This window comes from Nycticebus coucang, chromosome 18, assembly GCF_027406575.1.
Source record: "Nycticebus coucang isolate mNycCou1 chromosome 18, mNycCou1.pri, whole genome shotgun sequence".
Taxonomy (NCBI): Eukaryota; Metazoa; Chordata; class Mammalia; order Primates; family Lorisidae; genus Nycticebus; species Nycticebus coucang.
The window spans coordinates 72,971,418-72,994,842 of record NC_069797.1 but is presented as its reverse complement, the minus strand read 5'-3'; the positions used below and the strand labels follow the sequence as shown (position 1 = coordinate 72,994,842).

Genomic DNA, 23,425 nt, shown 5'->3' with positions numbered 1-23,425 from the left:
CCCTGGGACTCTTGAGCACCACATAGTCCTCTTGTTTCTTGCCACTCAGGTGTGGCCCTCAGGCCAGTAGCATCAGCCTTGCGGGGAGCTTGTGAGAAACCCAGACTCTTGGTCCTACCCTGGACCTCGAGCAGTGTCTGAGTGTGAGCCACATGAAACCCACTGATCAACACACTGACTGAGGGTGTGGCCCCTGCAGGGAAGCGGCTGAGGGGAGGACCTCAGTGCACAGGGAAGGCCCAGCTGCTTCACCTTCCGGGCCAGCAGTGGGGCTCGGTCAGGAGGGAGTGGGCTGACCTAGTGCTGAGGGAGGGTGGGGCTGGGTAGGCCATACCTGCTGGAAGGGGCTGCTTCCACTCTGACTGCAGTACAGGTAGTAGCTGGTCACCTCTGCAAGGCAAGGGCATTGGTGTCAGACAGCTCACAAATGACCAGCCCCTGTACCATTCTTACAGACAAGCCCAGCCTTCTTCCCCATTCCCAGTTTCCAAAGGAGCTGGTTTCCAGGAAACAGCCCAGAGGATCAGCTGGATCTGAAATCTGAGGGTGGGGAGGGGTTGGGTGACTACAGGACTGAAAGAGGTAAGTAGAGGCACAGTCTGGCGGGCCACACGGGTCCAGCTGACCATGCAGAGTGGCTCTGATAGCCAAGGCCCCGAGCGTTACCTGTGCTGACCCGGCCCTGTGTGATGTTCAGGATGAAGGTGTCGGGAGCTGCACAGAAATCACTGGTGCCCTGTGGCAGGGAGAGATGGGAGAGGACAGAGGCAAGTCTGACACGGGCCCCTGGGAGGAGACTGCCTCGAATCCTGACCCTGCCCCATCTTGGCTTCTTACCATGAACCTGTGATCCTTACTCTTTCTGTGTTTGTTTCTTCATCACGTGCAGATAACAGTATTTACCTTATAAATTAACGTACAGAGTGTTCAGAAAAGTGACACGGACAGAGAGCATGTCTACCATTACTCTTATTCCTAAATGCCTCTTATGGGACAGACCTTGGGTGGGGAGCCTGGACCCTGCGCCAGCTGTGGGGTGTGTGCGGGGCTGTGCGTATGGCTTCATCTGCTCATCTGTTTTCCCTTTTGACTTGCTAGTACCAAAGCCTACTCGCCTGATGGGCCAATCTATGAAGCCTGCCCCAGACTCTCTTTCTAAAGACTGAGGTCAGAGCTGAATCCATCCACAAGCCCTCACCTGCTGAGACAGGACATGGGCAGGGCACAGGGCTGGCGAGTCAGAGGACACAGACAATGAGTTTGGGGGCCTGACTAACTGACCACTGAGGCCCATGCCCCTGAGTAAGAGCAGACACAGGCCCTGGGAGGGGCTGGCAATAAGATGTGTCCTCTGAGTTAGGCCCACCCCAGATCTGGCTGGGGTGCCTTTGGGTCTGGGTAAAAGGACGTCTGCCTTTCTGAGTAGCCAGGGTAAGTGCCAATCTTTCCCCCATGCCTGGGCTGCCCCTCTTCTGGTGCATGTTCCTAGGCAGGGGACCCCTCTGGTAGCCCTGCTCTGCCAGTGACCCTGTCCCCCTGCAGAAGTCACTGCCTCAGGGGTCCACACTCAGTACCACTCATTCACTCCCTGAATCAGTGTTCATTCAGTCCTTACTGGCACCAGGCACTGACACAGTGGCAAGCTTCACCCCAGCCACTTACAGTCTAGAAAATGTGTGCATGGGGGGGTACCAGGGAATAACATGCCCCTCTAGATACAGAATTTCCCAGAGCCCTGCGTGTATACCACCCCCCTGACCCAAACACACTGAGAACCCTGGGAGAATTGCTTTATACACCAACCACTAACATTCATAATAAATCAGCCAGGCTTATTATCCATCAGAGCCACAGCACCGGCAGGCTGGGTGGTGTGTTCCCACCCATTAGCTGAATAGGCAGCCAGGCCTGAGTGGGGGCTGGGGAAGCCTTGGGAAACATAGCGTGAGGCCCCTGTTATTAGTCTGGGTCACCCCCCACAATGTTTGGACTTGAGGAGGGAGAGGGACAGGAGTCTCTGTCTAAGGCTCCACCAGTGATGTGGCCTTCCTTCCTCCCCTCCCTGCCAGACCTAGTCCTCAGGGCCCTTGGCTACCTCTGAGCCTACGTCTCCTGGGACAGGTACATGAGCATGGGCTGGGGTAGAGGATGTAGTGAGGCGTCATCTCCCATTAGCCAAGTGCCTGGATGTGTGTGCACGTGTGTGTGTACATATGCACGTGTGTGTGCACTGATGCGATGATGAGGGGAGAGGAAGGGAAGGGGGCGCCAAGCCCAGATGGGGCAGGTAGGAGAAGCTGCCCAGTGCCCAGCCCAGGTGATGGCAGAGCCTGCAGACAGTTTCCAAGAACAGGGGTGCAAGTCTGCAGGGCCCCCATGACCCCCACATGACGATAATAAATGTGCAGGAGCCCAATGGTGGCCACTGTTTATTAGACCGACCGACTCACCGCTTCTGATCATGGCCCTTTGAGGCAAGTCCTTTTATTTTCCCTGTTTACACAGGAGGAGACTGAAGCAGGGAGGACTTCAGTAATTCTTCTGAGGTTTCACCTCTAAGAAGGGGTTTGGGGAGATGTGGGTCCAGGCAGAGGGCTCCATAGGCCACATTCCTACCCACCCACCTGGGGCCGGCCTGGTTGTCCCACGATGGCTGAATTCCCCTGGAATACTCTGTCCAAGGTGCTTCGTGGCCAAAGCAACTGTTCAATCAATCCATTTCTTCCCCCGTCCTCCTGGGCTTGTCTTCTCCTTCTGCCTGGGCTGTACTGCTGGGAGTGGTTGATTCAACCCCTCCCTGTGGCCACAGTTGGATCCTGACACCCCCCACTAGCCTACTCATCTGGGCAGGGCCCCAGCTGTCAGGGCCTGGAGGAAGCCCTGGATCCAATCACTGGAGGACAGTGCCCCTCTGCTGTCCCCCTGGCTAACCACTGGGTGGGCCCCGCTATGTGCCATTACCATGGGGGAGCCTGGCTGAGTCCCTGCACCCCAGATGCTGACATCCAGCTAGGATTCCCTTCCTGCCCCTTCCCTGTCTGTATACATGTCAGAGTTTCTATGAAGGGTGCTAGAAGATTCTGTGGCTCTCAGGCACCCTGTGACTCAGACACCTAACCACAAGGGGTGGCCACAAGGCCTGGAGGCTCAGGGCTTAGCCCCAGATTCCCACCTAACTTCCTCTTTCTTCATCCTGTGGGGATCTCAGGGGTCAGGGCTTGGTCCATTTGAAGGCCCTTTCTGGAGACAGTGAAGGGCAGGGAGGGGTGGCCTTGGGAGGCCACACAAAAGCTCTCCACAGCCTGCCCCTGCCCTCCCTTCCCAGCTCCTCCTCAGCTTCCTATTGAAATGCAGCAGCGTTCCCAGCCCTGTCAAAGGCCCATTCAGCCCTCTCCCACAAGCGCCTGACTAAGGGAATTGGGGAAATGGTCTTTCTGCCCAGCTCCCTGCATTCCAGGGTACCCAGCTGGGAGATTCAATCACTCTGGTTTCTGTAAATACTGAAGGCCCGGCTGGGAGGAAGCCTACTCCCACAGGGCAGCTCCTGGTGCAAGCTGAGGATACCACTGCCTCCAGAAGGCACAGGCTGCCCAGGGAGTAGGGCCGAGCTTCCCTGTGCTTGCACTTGGCCATGGAGGAGAGGCCACTAGCCAGGCAGCTGTGCACGTCGCTCTGGCCAGAAGCTCTGGCACTGCTTACAGCCCTCCCTGCTCCTGATCCACTGGGATGCTTGAGTGTGATCTGAGCCCTCCTGCCCTTATCTCTACCAGCCCTGGGTCTGTGACCAGTGCATGGAGGTGGGGGGTGGGGAATGGGGGGAGACAGGAGAGCACACCTCCTCTCCCTCTGCACAGCCTCTGCCAGAAGCTGCTGTGCTAAGCAGCACCAGGGTCCATTCATTCATTCTGAGGGCATCTGGAGGCAATCTGCCCAGTCCTCAGCTACAGGCCAGCCCCCAAGTCACTGGGCATGGCATGAGTTTAGTTAGGGGCTGGGCACTCCAACCAGAAGCCCCTAATACTCACTCAGGTTGCCAGGGCAGAACAGATGCAATGGGGGGTTAGTGTGCGGCCCTTGAATCAGTGGGAGCTTCCTTGAAATCCTCTGATTAATCGTACCCACCTCCATCACAGTGCATGTGAACACACACGCACACACTTCCACTGTATTGAGTCCCATGGGGTTTCAGTGACCTGTCTATAAGTTTTGTTCCTAAGGTGGGGACTCAGCCAACAGCAAACATCAAGTTTGGATTTTTGTACCCCATGGCCTCTGGCACCAGTGAGTGCCAGACAGCAAAAGTGTCAGCTGAGTCAAAAATCCTCATATCTACATGGCTTAACACCAGCAATAGGTCTATTAAAGATGAAGTAACCTGCAGAGGAAGCCCCCCGTGATTTTAAACCTTTGAGGCACCAGGTCCAAAAACATACACTGTGTGCGAATCCACAGGCCACGCCCACCCTCCTGGTACCTGGGGCCCTGGCAAAGGGTTGTGCTTCTGAGCTCCCTACCAGACCAGTTAGCTCTTCATAACCAGAGAGAAGCCATCTGGTCACCTATGCATGCCTGGTAAGCCATGGTGTCTTGCTCTGGCTCTGAGCCCTCCCTTCTCTGGTCCTGTTTTCTCATCTGTGAGGCGAGATGGCTGGTCCAGATGACATAAATCCCCTTTGGTTCTGTGATTCCAGGTTTCTAGGTAAGGAGCTGTGACTGGAAGCTGGCCCTGCCTGGGGGCCTGGATAGGACACAAGATCACCAGACAGACTGTCCTGGCCAAACCACCCACCACCCACAGCACCCCCAACTTACCACTGCTGCAGCAGCGTCCATGGCCAGGGAGGCCCAGCTGAGGAACAGGCTTAGCACCCCGCAGCACAGCATCCTGGGGGAGGCAGACAACAGTGGAGTCCCAGGCAGAGGTCAGCAGTGGCCCCCCATGATGGCTGCCACCCCACCTACCCCCGGGGCCCTCGGCTCCCATCTCACTGGGCTCAGTCCCTGCCTTGATATCTCCCTGCTGCCTAGAGCTGAGGGCACACTGGACAGCCAGAGGCTCTGATGCTGGGGCCTAGGTTTCTTCAGCTGCTCAACAGGGAAGCACAAGAGCCCAGTGCCTGTCTGGTGACCAGATGGTAAGTCGGCAGCTGCTTCAGGCAGCTTGGCTGTTACCCCCAACTCTGTGCCTGGCCAGGCCCTCGTTTCTCTCTGATGGTGGCACCTTGCCCAGCTCTCTGTACCAGGCCCATAGGCAGGGCTACTCACGAGGCCAGGAGACACTTGGAGCGCTTGGCCAGTCCCAGGCAGGCAATGAGGCAGATGACCAGGTCCAGGATGAAGAGCAGGAGGTAGGAGAACCACCTGGGCAGGAGCAGGGGTGGTCAGGGCTGCAGGCAGAGCTCCTTGCCTATCTCCTTCCTGAGGCCCGCCTTGGCCTCACCCTTCATGGCCACAGCTGCCCAGAGCCAGCAGGCACCCAGAAGGGCTCTGCAGGGGCTCCTAGGCTGCACCTCCATTTCTGTTTGGACAAAGTTATCCCCTTCTACCCCTTGCCTGAACCTCCTGGCTGTGTCTGAACCAGCACTGTGTGCTAGAACACTCTTTTTTCTTTAAAAAAAAAAAAAGGTAGAAAGAAACAAAACCTCAACGGCAGCAATAGAAAAGAACTTAATGCCTGTGGCTCAATGGGTAGGGCGCTGGCCCCATATACCAAGGGTGTTGGGTTCAAACCCGGCCCCGGCCAAACTGCAACAAAAAAATAGCCAGGCGTTGTGGCGGGTGCCTGTAGTCCCAGCTACTTGTGAGGCTGAGGCAAGAGAATCACCTAAGCCCAGGAGTGGAGGTTGCTGTGAGCTTTTGAGACAGTCTCGCTTTGTCACCCTTGGTAGAGTGCTGTGGCATCATAGTTCACAGCAACCTCAGACTCTTGGGCTCAAGCAATTCTCTGGCCTCGGCCTCCTGAGTAGCTGGTATTACAGGCACCCACTGCAATACCCTGCTATTTTTAGAGATGGGGTCTTGCTCTGGCTCAGGCTGGTCTTGAACCAGTGGTGGAACCATTCTAAATCTGTGCTGGCCACTCTATCTGCCACCACGCACAGGAGGTTACTGAGAACTGGAAATGTGGCTTGTGCAACTCAGGAAATGAGTTTTCAACTTTAATTTTAATTGAATTTAAATAGCCACATGTGGCTAGTGGCTTTGTCTTGAGGCAAGAGCCAAGTGAATTCACTGACCCCCTTTCTCAGCAGTGGTTTTCTCCTTCACTAACACCAGAGGGCAAGCAGGAGGTTGGAGTTCGGCAGGGAGCTGAGGTGGGGCTGCCAGAGAGAGACAAAGAGGCTCCAGGGGAGAGGGGGGAAGGGCGGCGAAGGGAGAGAGCTGGAGGCCCCTTGCTAAGTGAGGTTCTTTCTGACTTTGTGAATCAATCAAGGCTTAAGGCCAAAAAGAAGAGGCCTAGTCAAAGTCCTCGACCCCTGCACAGAGCAGGGGACGGCTCACAGTATGTCTCTGGGTTCCCAGGAATGGGGTGGGACACTTTGGGGAATGGGCAGAGCCTGCCCTGCACTCTCTCTGGAAGCCACTACAGAGCCAGTTTTCTTAGACTCAGAGCTAGAAGGAAGCTCAGGAACCATTCAGTGTTAGGATTCCATTCTACAGACTGGAAAACTGAGGCCCACCATGGGGAGAGCCTGGTGCAAGAATTCCAGATTGTCCACATCAACCTTTCCCGCAAGGGACAGAGCCAGCCATGGTGAAACTCTCCAGACACTGGCTGTGTGCCTCAAACCTAAAGATTTGTGGTCACCACCCACCTCTGCTCCACCCATCAGCAGGAAATCCACTTAGGGTTTTTTTCTAGCCCGCTATCCACTGTGTGATCCAATATGTTTTCTCAGCATCCATGCCTCGGGTTGTAGGGGGTTCCTGGAAACAGCTCATAGGGGCAGAGGCCTCTTCCCAAATGAGCTGGGTGAGGGCTAATGGCTGTTTCTAACCCTGAGCCCTCCCATTCCCATGCCTCCCCACCATCCCGCCCCTCCCCCATTCCCTCCTCCCCCATTCAAGGCCTCTCTCTTGGCTTTTATCTTGTATAAAAGTGCTCAGAAATATTTGCTCATCTGATGGCTCTGCTCAAGAACCATTCCAAAAGCGCAGACAGGGGACTCCCCAGGGAAGCCCTGGCCCGAAGGCTGGTTAGTGCCAAGACAGAGCAGCCCTGATGAGGGGAGGCTGTGGCAAAGGGAAGTGGGACCAGCGGTGGGAGGAACCATCAGTTCTGGGTAGACAGGTGCTGACCCTGGATTAAACCTTTGCTGCCCTGACCTAAATAAGGGGTGGGGCCTGGGGTCAGGGGACTTCTTGAGAACCCACACTGAAATAGCAGCTGCCCAGGTGCCACCACCCTCTCCCACTTTTTAATGAAATCATTAATAAGCCCCTTTTGCTAGGCAAATGCTGACTTATTTCATCAGTGTCCTTACCAAAAAGCCCATGGGAGGCCCTTGGCTGGCTGCATTGAGAGCCCTGTTAGTCTCAACTTGACACAAAGTTTTTGAAGGGAATGGCCCACATGTCACGGGACTCATCAGCGTCTGCTATTTGGGGCTAGAGGAGGGCACAGGCAGGTTCTTTCTGTCCCTTGGAGGAAGGTTCTTTTGCTCATGAGTATCCAGTGGCTGGGGAGTTAGTCCAAGGTCTCCTTCAATCCAGAGTGTCCTTGACATTGTGGAAATGCAGGGGTGGGGAGTGCTATCCAGAACTTTGGGGACTTCATGAGCACCCTCTCCCTGAAGCCCTGCCATCTCCTACTCTCAGGAAGGGGAGAGGCCCCTGGACCCTGTCCAGCAGTGACCTCTTGGGCTAGAGCTTTAAGAGTCAGAGGGGAGAAATGCAGCAAATCAGAGTAGGTTGTGCACTGTTGGGCTAAAGGCTCTGACTTTCATCAATGGCTTGGAGAGAAGCCAACAAATCGGGGTGGGGAGGTGTCCAGAGAGCTGACACTTGTTCCTCATGACTCCAGTATCCACGCTACTACCCTCCCTCCTGCTCTATGCTGGGCACTGTGCCCCGGGAGCACGGTAAGTACACTTCACTAGTGACCTCTCTCAACTGGGAGTTGCCCAAAGGCTGAAATCCCTTCTTCACTCTCCCCAGCAACCTTCACTAGATCTTGTACCTGGAGGGAGGGCAGCTGCCCCTGTGCCCAGTGCCTTCACCTGGGATGGGCACAGAAGGGATGTGAATGGAGGAAGTCCAGGAGGACCATCCTGCATGTGCTGGAGGCTAAGTCCACACTGGATGCCTGCCTGTCAAGGTGGCTGTTCTACACACCCACCACTCCAGTCCTGCAAGTTCCTATGTCTTCCTGATGTCAGCTGATGGCTTATTAAGACTTTCTGATGGCACATCTCTGCCCTGGCTCCAGCATGCAGGTTCAGATGAGGGAAGCCAGGCAGCCCCGCTGCCCTCCCTCTGCCCCCACTGGCCCCTCACCTGTAGTACTCCACGTAGCCAGTCTGGCTGGACAGCTCGGCCAGCTCTGTGGTGGCGTCCCTCCACACCGGCAGTCCTGAGAGCTGCGCGATGATGTTGCCTGCCATCTGCTGCATGAACTTCAGGGTCTGCATGTAATCTCCTCGGGCAGCAAAGATCTCGCTGAGCCGGGCCAGGTGCTGTTCTAGGTCCACCTTCATCTTCTGGGTGGTTCCAAAAACCTAAGGAGGGGGGTTTGTGAGCCTGGCCGTAGAGTGGGAGAAAGCTGGGGAGGTAAAGTTTCTGATTTTCATTCTGTAGGAGAAGGTCTCTGCTCATTTGCCCAGGGGCAGCAGAAGGCGGTCCTTGTGGGCTTGCACAAACACACCATGAAGACCAGTCCCAGCCGTGAAGCCTGCAGCCCCAGAGGAAGGACCAAAGGCAAAGCCCTGATACTCATCCAGCCCTCGCGTCCCTCAAACTACGGGGCAGGCCCTAACCTGGCCTTACCTAGGAGCTGGGCTTCAAGGTCAGTGCTTTATAATAAAGACAGACCCGGATGGGAAAAACCAACAAAATAATCCATTTTCCTTGAAGATTCTCTTAAAACTTCAGATAGTTTGGATTATAAAGTCTCTTCTAGAGAAAGAAAATGTTTAATGTTCCTATGGTGCTACCTAGGCTTTGACCTTTTATTCCTTTAATAGGATTTCTAAATTCTGTACAAGAGAAAGGATTTTTGCTGGAGCTGGCAACAGTGCACTGCTCTCCGCACCTGTGAGAGGTCAGAACAATAAGACTTCCCAAAAACAAAAGTCCCAGTCCTGTCTCCAAAGAGCCCTGACACAGGCAGGAGGAGGAAACCAATGTCTTCTGTGTATTCATGTGTCTTCCCTGGACATTTGTCCTGCTGGGTGGGTGGACAGGCTCCTGTCCCTTGGCTGGGCTTTAAGGATCTGAGGCTGAGCAGACTCAAAGGAAGCATCTATCTGTGCAAAGGGAGAGGTGGAAGGATGACAGCTGTGGCTGCTCTTGCTGGCGTTCAAAGGGCACAGGTGGCGCCTGATCTGGAAAGGGGCCCAGGCCTGGGATGCCCGCAGGACCCAGGGGCGCAGCCTGGCAGCCCCAAGCACGCTGAGCAGCCAGGGGAAGAAGGGCTTTGTTGTTCTGAAACCATCGCGCTAAACCACAGAGCACAGCTGGCTGGGAGAGGGCAGCGTGTGCTAATCCTCACCCACAGCCTTTAGCTCCCACAGGTCTGGGAGATAAAAACAGCACAGGGCAAGGGGCAGCAACTTCCCTGTGAGACTCAGCAACCAGGCCGATTAGATAGATACCACTCCTCGGGGCAAACGAGATACATTATGGGGATGTCAACTTCGTGGCCTTTATATCTGCACTACACTGGGAGTTCCTGGTTCCAGAAAAAGAGAATGGCTGTCTTTGTTTCATTTTGCTTTGTTTTTTCAATGTCAGTGGCTTGTTCCGTTTTCTGGCTTATGTTTGGTTCTTTTGAACGGGCTAAGGACTAAAAGAACCAGAGTATAGACTCTGCACTGTGCAGGGTCAACAGCACAGGGGAAAAACCCCAAACCATGCAAAAGTACATTCAGTCACTAAATGTCACCCTAATAAACTTCCCTGTGCAATTTAACACGAAAAATCTACAAGAGCTTTGGAACCACTGATACAAATGACCCTACGGCTATGTATCAAAAGATAACACTATGAGCAAACCCAGAAATGTGGTAGACTTATATTTCCATATTACATCAAACTTTAGAGCAAAGGCTGTTAAAATTACTTGTATTCTGCAAAAGAATGGGCTAAGAAAAAAATTATCTGTAAACTTTTTCTAAGACCACTTTATTCTTCTATAACTCCACATTTTTATCTTTTCTTTGAGTCTCACTCTGTTGCCCAGGCAAAAGTGCCAGGGCATTAGCCTATCTCATAGCAACCTCAAACTCCTGTGTTCAAGGAATCCACTTGCCTCATCCTCCCCAGTAGCTGGGACTATAGGCACCTGGCCCAATGCCCAGCTAGTTTTTTCTATTTTTAGTAGAGATGGGGTCTTACTCTTGCTCAGACTGGTCTCAAACTCCTAAGCTCAAGGGATACTCCCTCCTTGGCCTCTCACCACACCTGGCCTATTTTTGCATTTTTTATTTCTTTAATCTCTCTTTGAAGGGAAAAAAGACAATAAACATTTCTCTCTTCCTGATGTTTTTCCATAGGAAACAAAAGAATTACAACACCGATCTTCTCAGAGCCCATTTCTCCAGTTATCCTGATTCCTTAGAAGTCTAGCACAGTGCTCTGCCCAGGGTGGACACCCTCTCTGGAGAACAGGAGGGATAGGTCAGCTCCCCAGGCTGGGCAGCTCCCCAGGCTCGTCTTAGGGACGAGCTAGAGGTGGTGGGAACTTTACTGAAGGGTATAGCAATGGTTTTCAAAGTGTGGTCTCTGGGCCAGTAGCTTCAGTATCACGTGGGAATCATCACAAACGCCCACACTCAGGGCCCCCGCCCCCAACCTACCTAATCGTGAACTCCAGGGGCGGGGCCCTGCCCTCTGTGTCTAACAAGTCCTTCCAAAAGTTCTGATGGAGGCTCTGGTTTGAAAACTTCTGGGAGGCAGGAAGCTTCTCGACTTACTCTTAAGGATAGTCAGGCCCGATGAACGGGGGTGGGGGAGGTGAAGGGCTGAGACCAGGAGGCCTAGGTTCCGGTTCTGCTCATTTTCAGCCTGGGGGCAGTGGTGTAACTTCCCTGTCCCCAGTTTCTTCACATAAGGGTGGCTCACAGGTCTGCTGCAGGCTGAAGCGAGAGGGCCCAGAGTAGCCACACTGCCCGGCAGGACACACGGCACAAATACAAGCCGCTGGTGAATGAGGCCCTTTCACGAGGTGGCCAGATGAGGCTACTTGATCCACAGAAAGGCCTCTACTTGTCACTCCCAAATGACTCCTTTCTGACCCCCTAAATCAGGGCATGCAGGTGACTGTAGTGCTAACTACTTGATTTGGACAAACCAGAAAAGAACCAAGGAGCCAAAGGTGGCTGCAACATGCCCTTTATTCAACTTGTAGCAGCCAGCAAGCAGGCATGGGGACACCCGCCTTCATTCTAACATGGGCAGCATCTTCGCCTCACCCCCGGTGGAAAGCCTTGGGGCCTCATATGGTAGCCAGAACAAATTAACGCTAATGGTGATGACTTATGAACACATGGCACCTGCCAGCTTAATCAGTTATTCAAAATAATCGTGCACCTCCTGGCTTTCAGGCGCAAAACCCTGATTTAGCTCATCTTCCCCGCACTGACCCAGAACCCTGCCAGGCCCCTACCTACCCAGGCACTGGCTTCCCTCTGGGGGAAAGGGCGCAGGTATAGGGGCATCTGGTCCAGGAAAGGGGGGCTTTAAGCAGGACCCACTCAGCTCTTTGTTGGGTGCTGCCCCAGGTGGCCTCTTGATGGCTACCAGCTGTCTGATCTTGGCTCCAAAAGGCCCAGGTCCAAGCCTCCTGACCTGTCTGCAAGTTCCCCCATCCTGCCTCTAGGACCACGGCCTCCTCATCTTAGCCTCCCCTCCACTGCAGGGTGATCTCTGTAATTACTACAGTAGCACTCCTGATCAGTGTCACCCCAGCTGGAGTCACTTTGTAATCTGCCAGGTGCTTTCACCATTATCTGTCCGATGCCCTTCATCCCACAGATCTGGGAAACCTACTGAGGTCTGCGGCCTCCCCTGGAGGGCAGCCTGGCTTACCCCAGAGCCCAGAAGCAGAAAGCTCTGAGACTCCTGTACTTACAATTAAGTAATGGTGGAGAGGCTGAGGGCTGATCTCCAGGGACATAGAACCCCTTCCCTTTGGGAACACAGGGGATTGTGGAGAGCAGGAGCTGCCGCTAAACGTCCAAACCTGGCTCTGGAGTACTCTTGGTTGGGCCTGGGAGTGGATGGCCCTGGCCTGGCAGGCTTGTTCCTACCACACCCCTGCTGTACAGCGCTCACCTGGGGATAAGGACTTGAAGAAGTTTTCCCATCAGGGTGGCTCTGGGAGTTTCCCCCAGCCAGTGAAGCCAGATCACTGGGGTTTCCTGGGCTGGGCAGGGCCAGGCCAAGTTTCGCCACCAGCACCAGGACTGCTTGTGACAGTGACTGCAGGTCTGCCCCACCAGGGCCTGGGGTGAGGGTAGGGTGCCCAGAGGTGAGTTCCCCCAGCCAGGCCAGGCCCCACTACACGAGGCTGTTTCTCAGCTTCTCCATCCCAGCCACCCTCCTCCACAAAGGGCTGTCCCAGCATCTAGACACCTGGGACATTGGCTTTCAGGTTCTCAGGGATGGGTCCTGGCGGATACCAATGGCCAGATGAGGTTGGCAGGGGAGCTGGGCCCCGGGTCTGGAGGCCGGAGAATCCTCCCCCAGTTGTCTTAGGCACAGAGGAACAGCACAGCTGTCCCTTTAAGGTGACCCCCCCAGGGGCATACTGAGGGATTAAAGCCTTAGAAGAGCTTAGGGAGCAGGAGTGGGCGAACCAGGTCGGCTCCTCTCCCAGAGGATGCCAGAGCAATGTACAAATTCTCTGGCGGGGCTGAATTTTGGGGCAGAGGCTGCTTGACAAAAATGGGCCTTTTGCTGGGGCTGTCACTCACCCTCTGCAGGGGACAGAGTGCATGTCCAAGACTGGTTTCCCTGAGCGCTGCCCTTTCCCTTCTCTGCTGCAGCCCTGCTCCCAGGGCTGTGGGGCTGCCTGGAAAACCAGCCCAAGAGATTGGGGCTTCGAGAGAAGGTGAGGGAGGCACGGGAACCAAGGTCAAAACTTGAGAAAACTCTGGTTCCTTGCCGTTTGTCTCTGTCACTCAGCCAGAGGCTCAGCAGAACAGCTTTTTCCTTCCCCTACAAGTCAGACTTCTCCTCTGGCCAGCCCAGCACAATCCTTCACTGTGAGCCCCAGCTGGAGTCCTGGCCCACAATCCAGAGCCCCAGGGACACACTGCTGTGTTTCCGGCAAAGTCTTAACCACCCCATGGGGCTCTTCACTTGTTTGGGAGGAGTTTTTTCCTCTTGACTTTTCCTGTACTCCACAATACTCTGTATGCAGCATTTAAAATGAACATTAAAAATGTGGTGGAGCTGCTTTTCCATGTTTAAGGTCTCTTTTGACAATCAGGGAAGTGTTTCATTTTCCGGAAAACGAATGGTGTTTGATCTCACAGCCACCCCACACCCCTCCTTTGGTCCTCACCCCCATCCCTGCTGCCCCTCCTGGCTTGGGAAGTACAAGTTGCCCCTTTGCCTCAGGCAGGGGCTACTACAGCCCAGAACGGGGGTCCAGCCCTCCAGCATCACACAGCCCCTTGGTGTGCAGCTGAGCTGGCTGAGATCTGCCCAGGAAATGACCACCCTGACCTGATGGCTGGGTCTGTGTCCAGCCTGCTTCCCCGGGGACCTTACCAGAGTGTCGATCCCAGAGAAGGTGTGGTTTGCATCATCCAGGGAGTAGATGAGCTGGTATACCCCGTCGTTGGTCTCACTGTTTCCATAGAAACCAACACCCACAGCAGCACTGCATGCAAGACCCCAGACAGGTTAGAGGTAACATCCAGGGGAAAATGTTCATCTTGTTATTTAAAAGTAAACTTCACACGTGCAGCCTCTCCTACTATCAAAACCCAGCCCCACAGTGGGACATTGTTACAGCTGAGTCTAGATGGATACCACATTATCACCCAGCAACACCACGAAGGTTCACTCTGGGAGCTGCGCATTCTATGGGTTGGACAAATGCACAGGACACGTGTCCACCATTACGGGATCATATAGAGTAGCCCCACTCCCTAAAGATCTCTGCTCCACCCCTTCACCCTTCCTTCCCCTCCAACCTCTGACTTTTTTTTTTTTTTTGCAGTTTTTGGCCGGGGCTGGGTTTGAACCCGCCACCTCCAGCATATGGGGCCAGCGCCCTACTCCTTTGAGTCACAGGCACCGCCCCAACTTCTGACTTTTTACTGTCTCCATAATTTTGCCTTTTCTGGAATGACATACAGTTGAAACCATATAGCACGAAGCCATTTCCAACGGGCTTCTTTCAGTTAGCAATATGCATTTAAGCTTCTTCCATTACTCCCCATGGCTCCATAGCTCACTTGTTTTTAGCACTGAACAACATCCCATTGTCTGGATAGACCAGAGTTTATTTACCCACTTACCTATTAAAGGGCATCTTGGTTGCTTCCAAGTTTCGGTAATTATGAATAATGCTGCTATAAAACACCCGTGGAGGCAGGTCTTTTACTTTATCTGAGAAACTCTTTCCTGGGGGTTGGGGTAGGTGGGTAGAGGGCTATGATACCTCAAGTTCTGGCATGTGGAGGTGGGAGGTAAAGGTTGAAGGTCATATAAAGTCACAGAGCCCCTTGTCCCTGGCTGGCTGGCTCTATGGCACACTTCATTCAGGCAATAGGAAAATTCTGTCCTCTGGTCCTGTGACTCTGAAAGAGGGGAGACTGTGGGCTGGCCCTAGTGATTCTGATTCAGAAGGTCCGGGTGGAGCCCGGGCACCTGCACCTTCTCCAGCTCCCAGGTGATTCCCATACAGATGGACTTGGGAACCGCTGAGGTCTGTGAGCAAACACACCCATTGCTGACCCTGGGTCTCTCCTGACGCCTCCTGAACTGGGGACCCCTCACCATTCTCCACCTTTCCCCTCACCACATCCCCAGGCCACCCATGAGGCAGCCCATTCCTCTACTGTAAAGTCCCAGCTTGTAGAATGTTCCTTTTAAAGGGAGGCAAAACCTGCCTCTTTAAACCTCACACTTGCTGGGTCCTGGCTCGCCTTCTGGAGCAGCCTGGTACAAACCTTGGTTATCCCTGACACCCTGTCAAACACCAGAATGTGACTTCCAGGTCATCCTTCCACTTCCTGCTCTCCACATTGGACAAGTGTCCTTCTCTGAACTGAGGTCTTCAGACCCGTGTCCCTGTCATCATCCAAAATCAACTCTAACTGGTCCCTCTTAAATGTGGCCTCACAATGAGCTGCTCAAGTCCAGGCTGTTCACAGCTCTGAGTGCAGGGGCTCCTATTTTAGATCCCAGTCCCCGACCAACCTGACCTGTGTCCTGGCGCCCCTCTTCCTGTCTCCCCCCAGGATGTGTCTACAAGCAGCCCCTGAATTTCTCCCCTGGAATTGCTAATAAGCCCAGTCGCTCCTCCTTCCTATAGTGTGATATTGATTTTTGTTTTGTTTTAACCAAAAGCCAAATTTAAATCTTTGAAAATCTATGAAATCTCATCTAGTTGGTTTGAGCCCAACATTCCAGCCTGAACTAATCTTTTCAAATTTTTATTTTTTATTTTTTGGAGACAGAGTCTCACTCTGTTACGCAGGCGGGAGTCCAGTGGTGTCATCGTAGTTCATTGCAATCTTAAACTCCTGGGCTCAAGCCATCTTCCCACCCTGGCCTCCCAAAGTGCTGGGGTTCCAGGCAGGAGCCACCACACCCAGCCACGCTCTTGTTTTCTTCAAACAAGACAGGATCTAAGATGGAATCCCCTGGAAATCTGCCTTCCAGGGTGCTCTTGGGCCTCATTCGGCACTTTTCAGGATATGGTCTGTGGCTTGCAGGAACCCCTTGTTGAAGTGCAGATAAAAGCTCCCACCTTGGGCCCACTGGATCAGTGTGGCCTGGGAATGTGCATTGGAAAGCCCAGTTCCTACATGGTTGGTGGGTGTCACACATACGCACTAGTTTGGCAACCTGCCGTGCCAATGCATATTCTTTGGATTCAACTGGAGTTGTGTCACCAGCTTTGAATCTACTGGCCGTGCTACCGCGCACCATGCAGGCCACCTCCCTCTGCAGTACCACAGAGAGACTGAGGGGTTTCACCACGCACAGGTGGACCACTCACGCATTAAATGGGTCTTATTTCCACATCCTCCAGTGAGAACTTTATTCATTTATTTATTTATTTGAGACAGAGATTCACTTTGTTGCCTTCAGTAGAGTGCTGTGGTGTCATGGCTCACAGCAACCTCAAACTCTTGGGCTCAAGCAATCCTCCTGCCGCAGCCTCTGAGTAGCTTGGACTATAGGTGCTCGACCACAATGCCTGGCTATTTTTGAGAGACCGGGTCTCGCTCTTGCTCAGGCAATCTAGCTGCCTCAGCCTCCCAGAGTGCTAGGATTACAGGCCTGAGCCACCAGCTCAGAACTTGATGTAAAGGAAAGTGAAATGATTTTATCATGCTCTGAAAACCACCTTTTGTTTGCTCTCTGTGTTTTACATCTGGTATTTTCTAGGGATTCAGCCTCAAGCCAACACTCCCCATGCTTTTAATTCCCTCTTCTCTGTTTTTGAAGATGGGAGCATCTCCAGGGCTTATCAGAGCCGGCCCAGAGGGGCTGAGAGTTGCACCCGGTCTTCTGGGACCAGAAATTGACCTGGCTATTTATTGAAGGTTGCTCAGTCCCTCCTGGGGTCATTGGTCCTATCTGGACTATGTGGAGGACCATTTGCTTGAGGGAAAAGACAGAATAAATGAATTGGTGGTACTGCCTTCTCCCCCGCCCGTCAGCACTACTACCTTCCCCGAATATAAAATCTCTGCCTTCCCCGGGACCTCTCTCCTCTATCTCTCCTGCCTTTCCGGGCACCTGTGTCTTTTCTTCCACATATTCAATCTTCCCTTTCCCATAGAGCCTGTCTCCCACCTCGACCCCCCACCGCTGCCTGCCATCCCTCCTCCTCCTGCTGAGGCCCCTTCCCCCCTCTGCCTCTCCTCCTTACCCTCTTTGTCCCACAGCTCACACCAATCCTGAGGGACACAGCCCTAGCCAAGGTGACAATGGCCTCCCTGCCACTACACCCTGAGGCAGCAGTTCTCACCCACAGGAACTGTATTAAAGGGCCGGGCTGAGGCAATAGGAAGGTTGAGAACCACTGCCCTAGGGCATTGGCCACCCTTCCCAGGATACCCCCTCCCAGAGCATGCTGCTGCCCCATGGCCCTATGGCCTCGTGACTCTCCTCCCCCTCCCTGGCAGCTTTGTCCCAGCCTCCTCTTCACTCTTTTCTCTTCCTGAGGCAGGTCCTCTGTGTATGTGGCTGCCACAAGACTCCCAGGTTTATAACTTGGACGCTGAGTCCTCACTCAGATGTTTTAAACAAACGGAACCTGTGTAAAGCCAAGCCATGATGGTCTGCCTCTCTTCTGGCTCCCTGCCAGCATCCTGAGCCCCTGCGGATGGCATCACATCCCCCCAGCCAGGAAGCCAGGAACCTGGGGACCACCTGCAGCGGCTCCTCCTCCTGCACTGCTCCAGCCAACTCTGGGTCCCTGCCCTGCAGTGAGCCCACCACTGTCCCCTCGCACCCCTTCTACACCCCCTGCCCTGAAGTCATTTTGATAATCCTTGGACCAGTCCTGGCCCTGAGTCTCCTTCAATCTGTCCCTCCCTGTCCCCTCCTCTGTTCTCCATCACAGGGGCTGACCCCTCACACTGAACCTCTCGGGCTCCCCTGCCCGCTGGCAGGACATGGGGGTGGGAGGAAGGGAAGGTGGGGTCCCACCACCCTCTCTCTACAGCCCCTCCTGGTGTGCTGTGTGGCTTCAGGCTCACTGCAGATCCTACTTCCCTGGTGACATGGCTTCTCCCTCTGTCCCCCGGCCTGCAGGCAGAGGTGGCTGTTGGTAATTTTGGGGTCACTCACTGTCTCGATAAAGACCCAAATTCCTAGCACAGTCTAGAAGCTCCTGCATGGTTTGGGTCCCCTCTGTTCCCCTGTGCCTTCCATGGCTGCTCACCTCCCCCCAGCAGCACCCTGACCCTGCACCTGCTCTCCCTGCCGTAGCGCACAGACTGTTAGCTCCACACCCCTCCCGCCACAGGGCCTTTGTACGTGTCCTCTTTCTCTGCCTAGAAGTCATTCCTCCTTCCTCACGCCCACCTTTGCCTAGTTAGGCTTCTCACCCATGATTCCCTTGTACCCAGGGATGCCCAACTCAACTGGATCACCCACTTTTCTCCCTATTCCTTCCCTCCAGAGCACTCCCCTTAGTTTACAATGATTCAAGTCACACCAGCGTGTGTGGTTCTCTGGCTCTAGACCCGGAGCTACAAGACCAGGAAGGCAGAGCTGGTGCCTGTTTTCTTACCCCCCTGCCAGCTCCCTCTCACCTGCACAAGCAACGTGCAGAATGCTGTGAAACGAATCCTGCCTGGAGTTTTCCCTAAATTGCAGGTAATTCTTACTTATTAGAATTCCGCACCCCCCCCCCCAAGCCATTCTTTGCTGTTTCAAAGTATTCTTTTTTTTTGAGACAGAGCCTCAAGCTGTTGCCCTGGGTAGAGTGCTGTGGCATCACAGCTCACAGCAACCTCCAATTCCTGGGCTCAAGCGATTCTCCTGTCTCCACCTCTCAAGTAGCTGGGACCACAGGCGCCCGCCACAATGCCCAGCTATTTTTTGGTTGCAGCCGTCGTTGTTTGGCGGGCCTGGGCTGGATTCGAACCTGCCAGCTCAGATGTATGTGGCTGGCGCCTTAGCCGCTTGAGCCACAGGCGCCGAGCCTCAAAGTATTCTTCAAAAACAAGTTTGGGGTGTGAGTTCACGTGAGCCAGGGGTCCCTGGCTAGCAAGCACTGCTGGCTTCTTCAGTGGTCCCCAGGGTCTCGCCTCTCCCCGCGAACCCCGCACTGCCGCACGCTCTCAGTCAATGCCATGTTTACTTCTCAGGAGACCTGGGCCAGAACTCTGTCCTTGGCGTCTCTTATTTCAGCCCAGCTGCATGTCTCAGCAGTGCTGGGTCCCTTCCCAGGGTCCAGAGCTTTGTCACCTCTGCAAGTCCTCTTCAGGATCTTGCCTACCTTATGGCCTAGGTGAGCCTCACGCTACAGGCAGGACAGAATGGAGAACATGTTGGTGGTAGTAAAGTGAGCTGCTAGGGCTGAGCACCCAGGCTCACCAGGCTCTGTCTGGCTCCTGTCCTGCTGCCAAGTAGTGGGGGATTCTGTTCCAGGGGGTGACCACACCCCAGGGGCACCTCAGGGTGCACACTAGGTTCTTAGAAAAGCCTCTACAGATACAAAAGCAAGAGAAAGGCCAGGCAAGGTGGTTTACACCTGCACTCCCGGCACCTTGGGAGGCTGAAGCAGGAGGATTGCTTGAGGCCAGGAGTTCAAGACCAGCCTGGGCAACATAGACCCTGGATCTGCAAAAAAAAGAATTAAAACTAACAGAAAAAGAAAACCGTAACTCCTGAAAACAGCATGCGTGTGGACATTGCCCTTGGTGGAATAGGCTGGGCAGTGGTGACTCCCACACGGGAGCTAGGAGAATCTTCACTTTCTCATCCAAAACAGAGAAGAAACACCTGGTGGCATTAAAAGCTGTTGATCTCATAAAAAGATGGCATTGATCTGGGCTGGAGTAAGACTTTCTTCTGACCTTACAGATCTGGGGCAGCAGCTGGGAGGGGACAGGGATGTGGGGAGTAGAGCTACCCACTGTTTGGTCAGGGAATAGCCCACATGCCACCAGCCCTGCTAGGCTGGACACACCCACATGGATGGCAGGGACTGGGGACCATGGGGCTCTTCTGGAGACTCCCCATCACCACTCTAGGCCTCTGATTCCTGATGTGAAATGGCATTCATTTTGGGGACATCTTTTCCATCAAGATTGTGAAAACTCAATCAGGAGAACTTGGCTAGACAGCCGATGAGCTGCTTAGGGCTTATTGGTGGGGAGCAGAGGTGATATCAAGCCGAGGGCTAACCATCAGTAAGACACATGTGGCTCAGGCCCAAGCCAGTGGGCCCTTCATCCTGTCGTGCTGCAGAGGCGACCCCACCCCTGCTCCCTGGCAGAGGGACACTCACCAGAAGACGAGCCCGGCCACCACCGCTGTCCAAGTGACACAGCAGGAGTGACGCTGCTTGGTCTGCACAACGTCATCCCGCTTGCAGCAGCACATGCAGACCAGGTAGGCCACGAGGAAGAGAAGGTTCAGGCCCAGGCAAACGGCAGCCACCAGCCCCAGGAACAGCAGTGACTGCAAGAGAGGACAGGCCTGTTGTCAGCTCTTTGGCCTGACAGTGGGTGGTTCTGGAAGCTGTGAGTGTGTGAACAAGGCTGAGCTGGGTGTCTGTCATCCACCCTTTCTGTCTCCCTTCCTCCTCTCCTCCTACTCTGGCACTGAGGCACCAAGGTGGAAGAGATGGTGCTTAGAGGGCAGAAGGACCAGTGATGGGCTTGGTGGCCAGCAGAGGGGAGGAGCTGCCAAGGTAGGTACCTGCTTTGCAGCTCAAACACCAGGATGATGATACGAACCAGGTTCTGCTGATGAAGAGCTCTGAGCTGCTCAAGAGACAAGGCAGGAATTGCCAACTGTCAAAGGGAGACAGAGGAGAGGGACACTCACAAGGACCAGAGCATCCGGAGGCCTTGGGCAGGACACCGAGTGGGACCTGAGACCCAGCCAGGAAGGGACAGTGCAGAACATCTGCTGCGTCCTCTGTGCAGAGGGTCGCACTCGCACGGTCATCATTCTCTGCTCGGAATGAAAAGTGTCTGCTCTTGGCATTGGGTCCATCCAGAGAAACAAGAGGCTGGCTCTGTGCTGGTGGCAGGGCTGGGGAGAGTCAGGCTCTGCAACCCAGAGTCCCTTCCCCTATATCCTGACAGGGACAGCTAACCCCAGCTGCCATGGGTAGTAGCCAAGCCAGAATTCTGAGGGGGCAGGAGGTGCCTTCTTAGGCTGGCCTGGCGTCTCGGGGTCCCAAGAAGGGAGCTTCTGTCAGGAGGCCGGGGTACCCCCTCTGTCCTCCAATCTCTTGATTCTGCCAGATGGACACCAGATGGCACCGAGATTGGTGGCCATGAGCCAGGGCTGGACCTGGATAGAAGTCAGGCTTCTGAGCTGATAGCCACCCCCTGCCTCCTACAAGCCCCCAAAACCTCCAGATCCAGAATCCCTAGTGCCCCAGGATGGGATGTCAGGTAAGCCTGCCTCAGGGAGCCTGCATGCCAGTGGTGGCATCGGGCTGGGGGACACTCCAGGACCCTATGGTAATAGACTTGCGTAGAGACGGGCACACATGGAGACAGTCTTGACAAGTGGAGGCCAGGGGTCTATAGCCAGAGGTCTTCCAGTCGCCTTCCAGAGGGACAGAGCACATGGTATGGACACCTGCTGCGGCCCACACTGCCCTGTGAGATGCAGACAGGCCTCTGGACCCCTGGCTTGGGCTGCTCTACTGGTTACCCAGGACCGATAGGCTTCTCAGCTGCAGTGGTGGGGACAGCCCAGAAAAGGGCAGAGGTGATGCCTCATGTGAGAGGGGGCAGGGATTTTTACCTCCACCTGGGATAAACATGTCACAGTTACAGCCTCTCTGATCGCCTCAGCTTCATGCACTGTAAACCCTGCTCCAGGCAGTTGGGAAGGCCGGGCCTGGTGATCTGGGCACTCCACTACCCCAAAGTCCTCAAGGCATGGCAGGGAGCTGTGGCTGTGGCTTCCCCTGCCTGGACCACTCATTAGTAGCCTGTCCCCTAGGCTGGCCCCAGGTGACTCCTGGCCCGTTTCTAGCCCCCAGTCCATATGCCCCCTCACAGTAGGGCTCTACAGTCCCAAGCCAAGGTAAAGGAGGCCAAGATAGATGGGGCTGTAAAGGGTCACTCTACAAAGTGAAATCACCATCCCGCAACCCATGGCACTGACACGTTCTGGGAACTTCTCAGAGATGTGGAATCTTAAGCCCTACCCCAGATCTAGTGAATCAGACCTGAATCTAGAGGTGATCCCCGGCCAGGTACATCCTCGAAGTCTGGGATGTCTGAATTAGTGTCAATAGAATTCCTCTATTTTTTTTCTAATAGCTTAGCTTTTCTTCAAACTGACTCAATTCGCAGAGCCCCGAAGTACAGAGCCGTATCTGATTGAGGGAGTGCGTGGAAATGCCACACTTTGTCTTGGCCACCCCTGAGGCCCCTCTGCTAAAACCCAGGGATCCCCATAACAATTTGCAAATCACTGCACAACATGCCTACCATGACCTGGCAGTTCCACTTTACAGAAAGGAAGGTTCGTGTCCCCGCAACACATACACACAAATGTTCCCAGCAACTTACAGCAGTAACACTCAAAGTGAGTGTCTACCAACAAGAGAACAGATATAGAAAACGTGTCACAGTCATACGTGGAACACAACACAGCCAGGAAAAGGAAACTGCAGCTCCACACAGTAGGGATGACTCTCACAGACGTAACAAATCAGACCCCAAACAGTAGAGACCACAGGTTTTAATTTACATGAAGTTCAAAGTCAGAGAAACTCATCTATAGGGATGGAGGAGTAAATAGTAGATACATTTGCAAGGGAGCTTGAGGCGGGTCCTGGGGGCTCCAGAGGACTACTTATTGGGACAATGTCTCTCAAACACACGCACACACACATTAAGTTCACTGAGCTGCACACTCATGACTGTGCACTTTCCTGTAGTCCCTCCTAATGAAAAGGACTATAGCTGAACCCCAGATGAACCTCCTGTGCAGAATGAGATGGCCGACGTCCAGCCTCCCTCTACTTCCAGTTTGCCTCCTGAACAGTCCCACTCTCCTTCTATCCCCAAATGGGAAAAACTCCTGAATAGATCAGGCATCCCCACCCAGCAAGAAAGGCTCCTCCAGGAACTGGTCAGTCTGGGGGTGGTATGGCAGGCTCCCCTGTTTCACACTTTCTCAAGCCTCCTCCCCTCCCATCTCCTGCAAGCCTGGGCCTCTCTAGGCAGGCCTGGGACTCTGTGGCCTGGGGCCTCTCCAAGCTGGGCAGCTGGCCTCAATTAGGTCACTGACAATGCAGTCCAGCCCCAGTGAAAGCGACGCCTGGGAAACCCAAACTCAAACTCCCTTGGAGGGCTTTTGTTAGCAG

The 23,425-nt window shown here is 54.2% G+C and overlaps 1 protein-coding gene across 2 annotated transcripts in view; it reads right to left on the bottom strand.

The window, feature by feature from the left end:
- TTYH2 (tweety family member 2) overlaps positions 1-23,425 on the bottom strand; it is a 35,553-nt gene that overhangs the window by 7,472 nt on the left and 4,656 nt on the right. For both annotated transcript variants that reach the window (XM_053568426.1, XM_053568425.1), the window contains exons 2-8: positions 20,372-20,544; positions 13,936-14,047; positions 8,497-8,717; positions 5,266-5,361; positions 4,813-4,885; positions 667-736; positions 335-390 (exon numbers count right to left, since the gene is read on the bottom strand). In XM_053568426.1, coding sequence (XP_053424401.1) covers positions 335-390; positions 667-736; positions 4,813-4,885; positions 5,266-5,361; positions 8,497-8,717; positions 13,936-14,047; positions 20,372-20,544 — 801 coding nt within the window. The remainder of the gene's footprint in view (positions 1-334; positions 391-666; positions 737-4,812; positions 4,886-5,265; positions 5,362-8,496; positions 8,718-13,935; positions 14,048-20,371; positions 20,545-23,425) is intronic.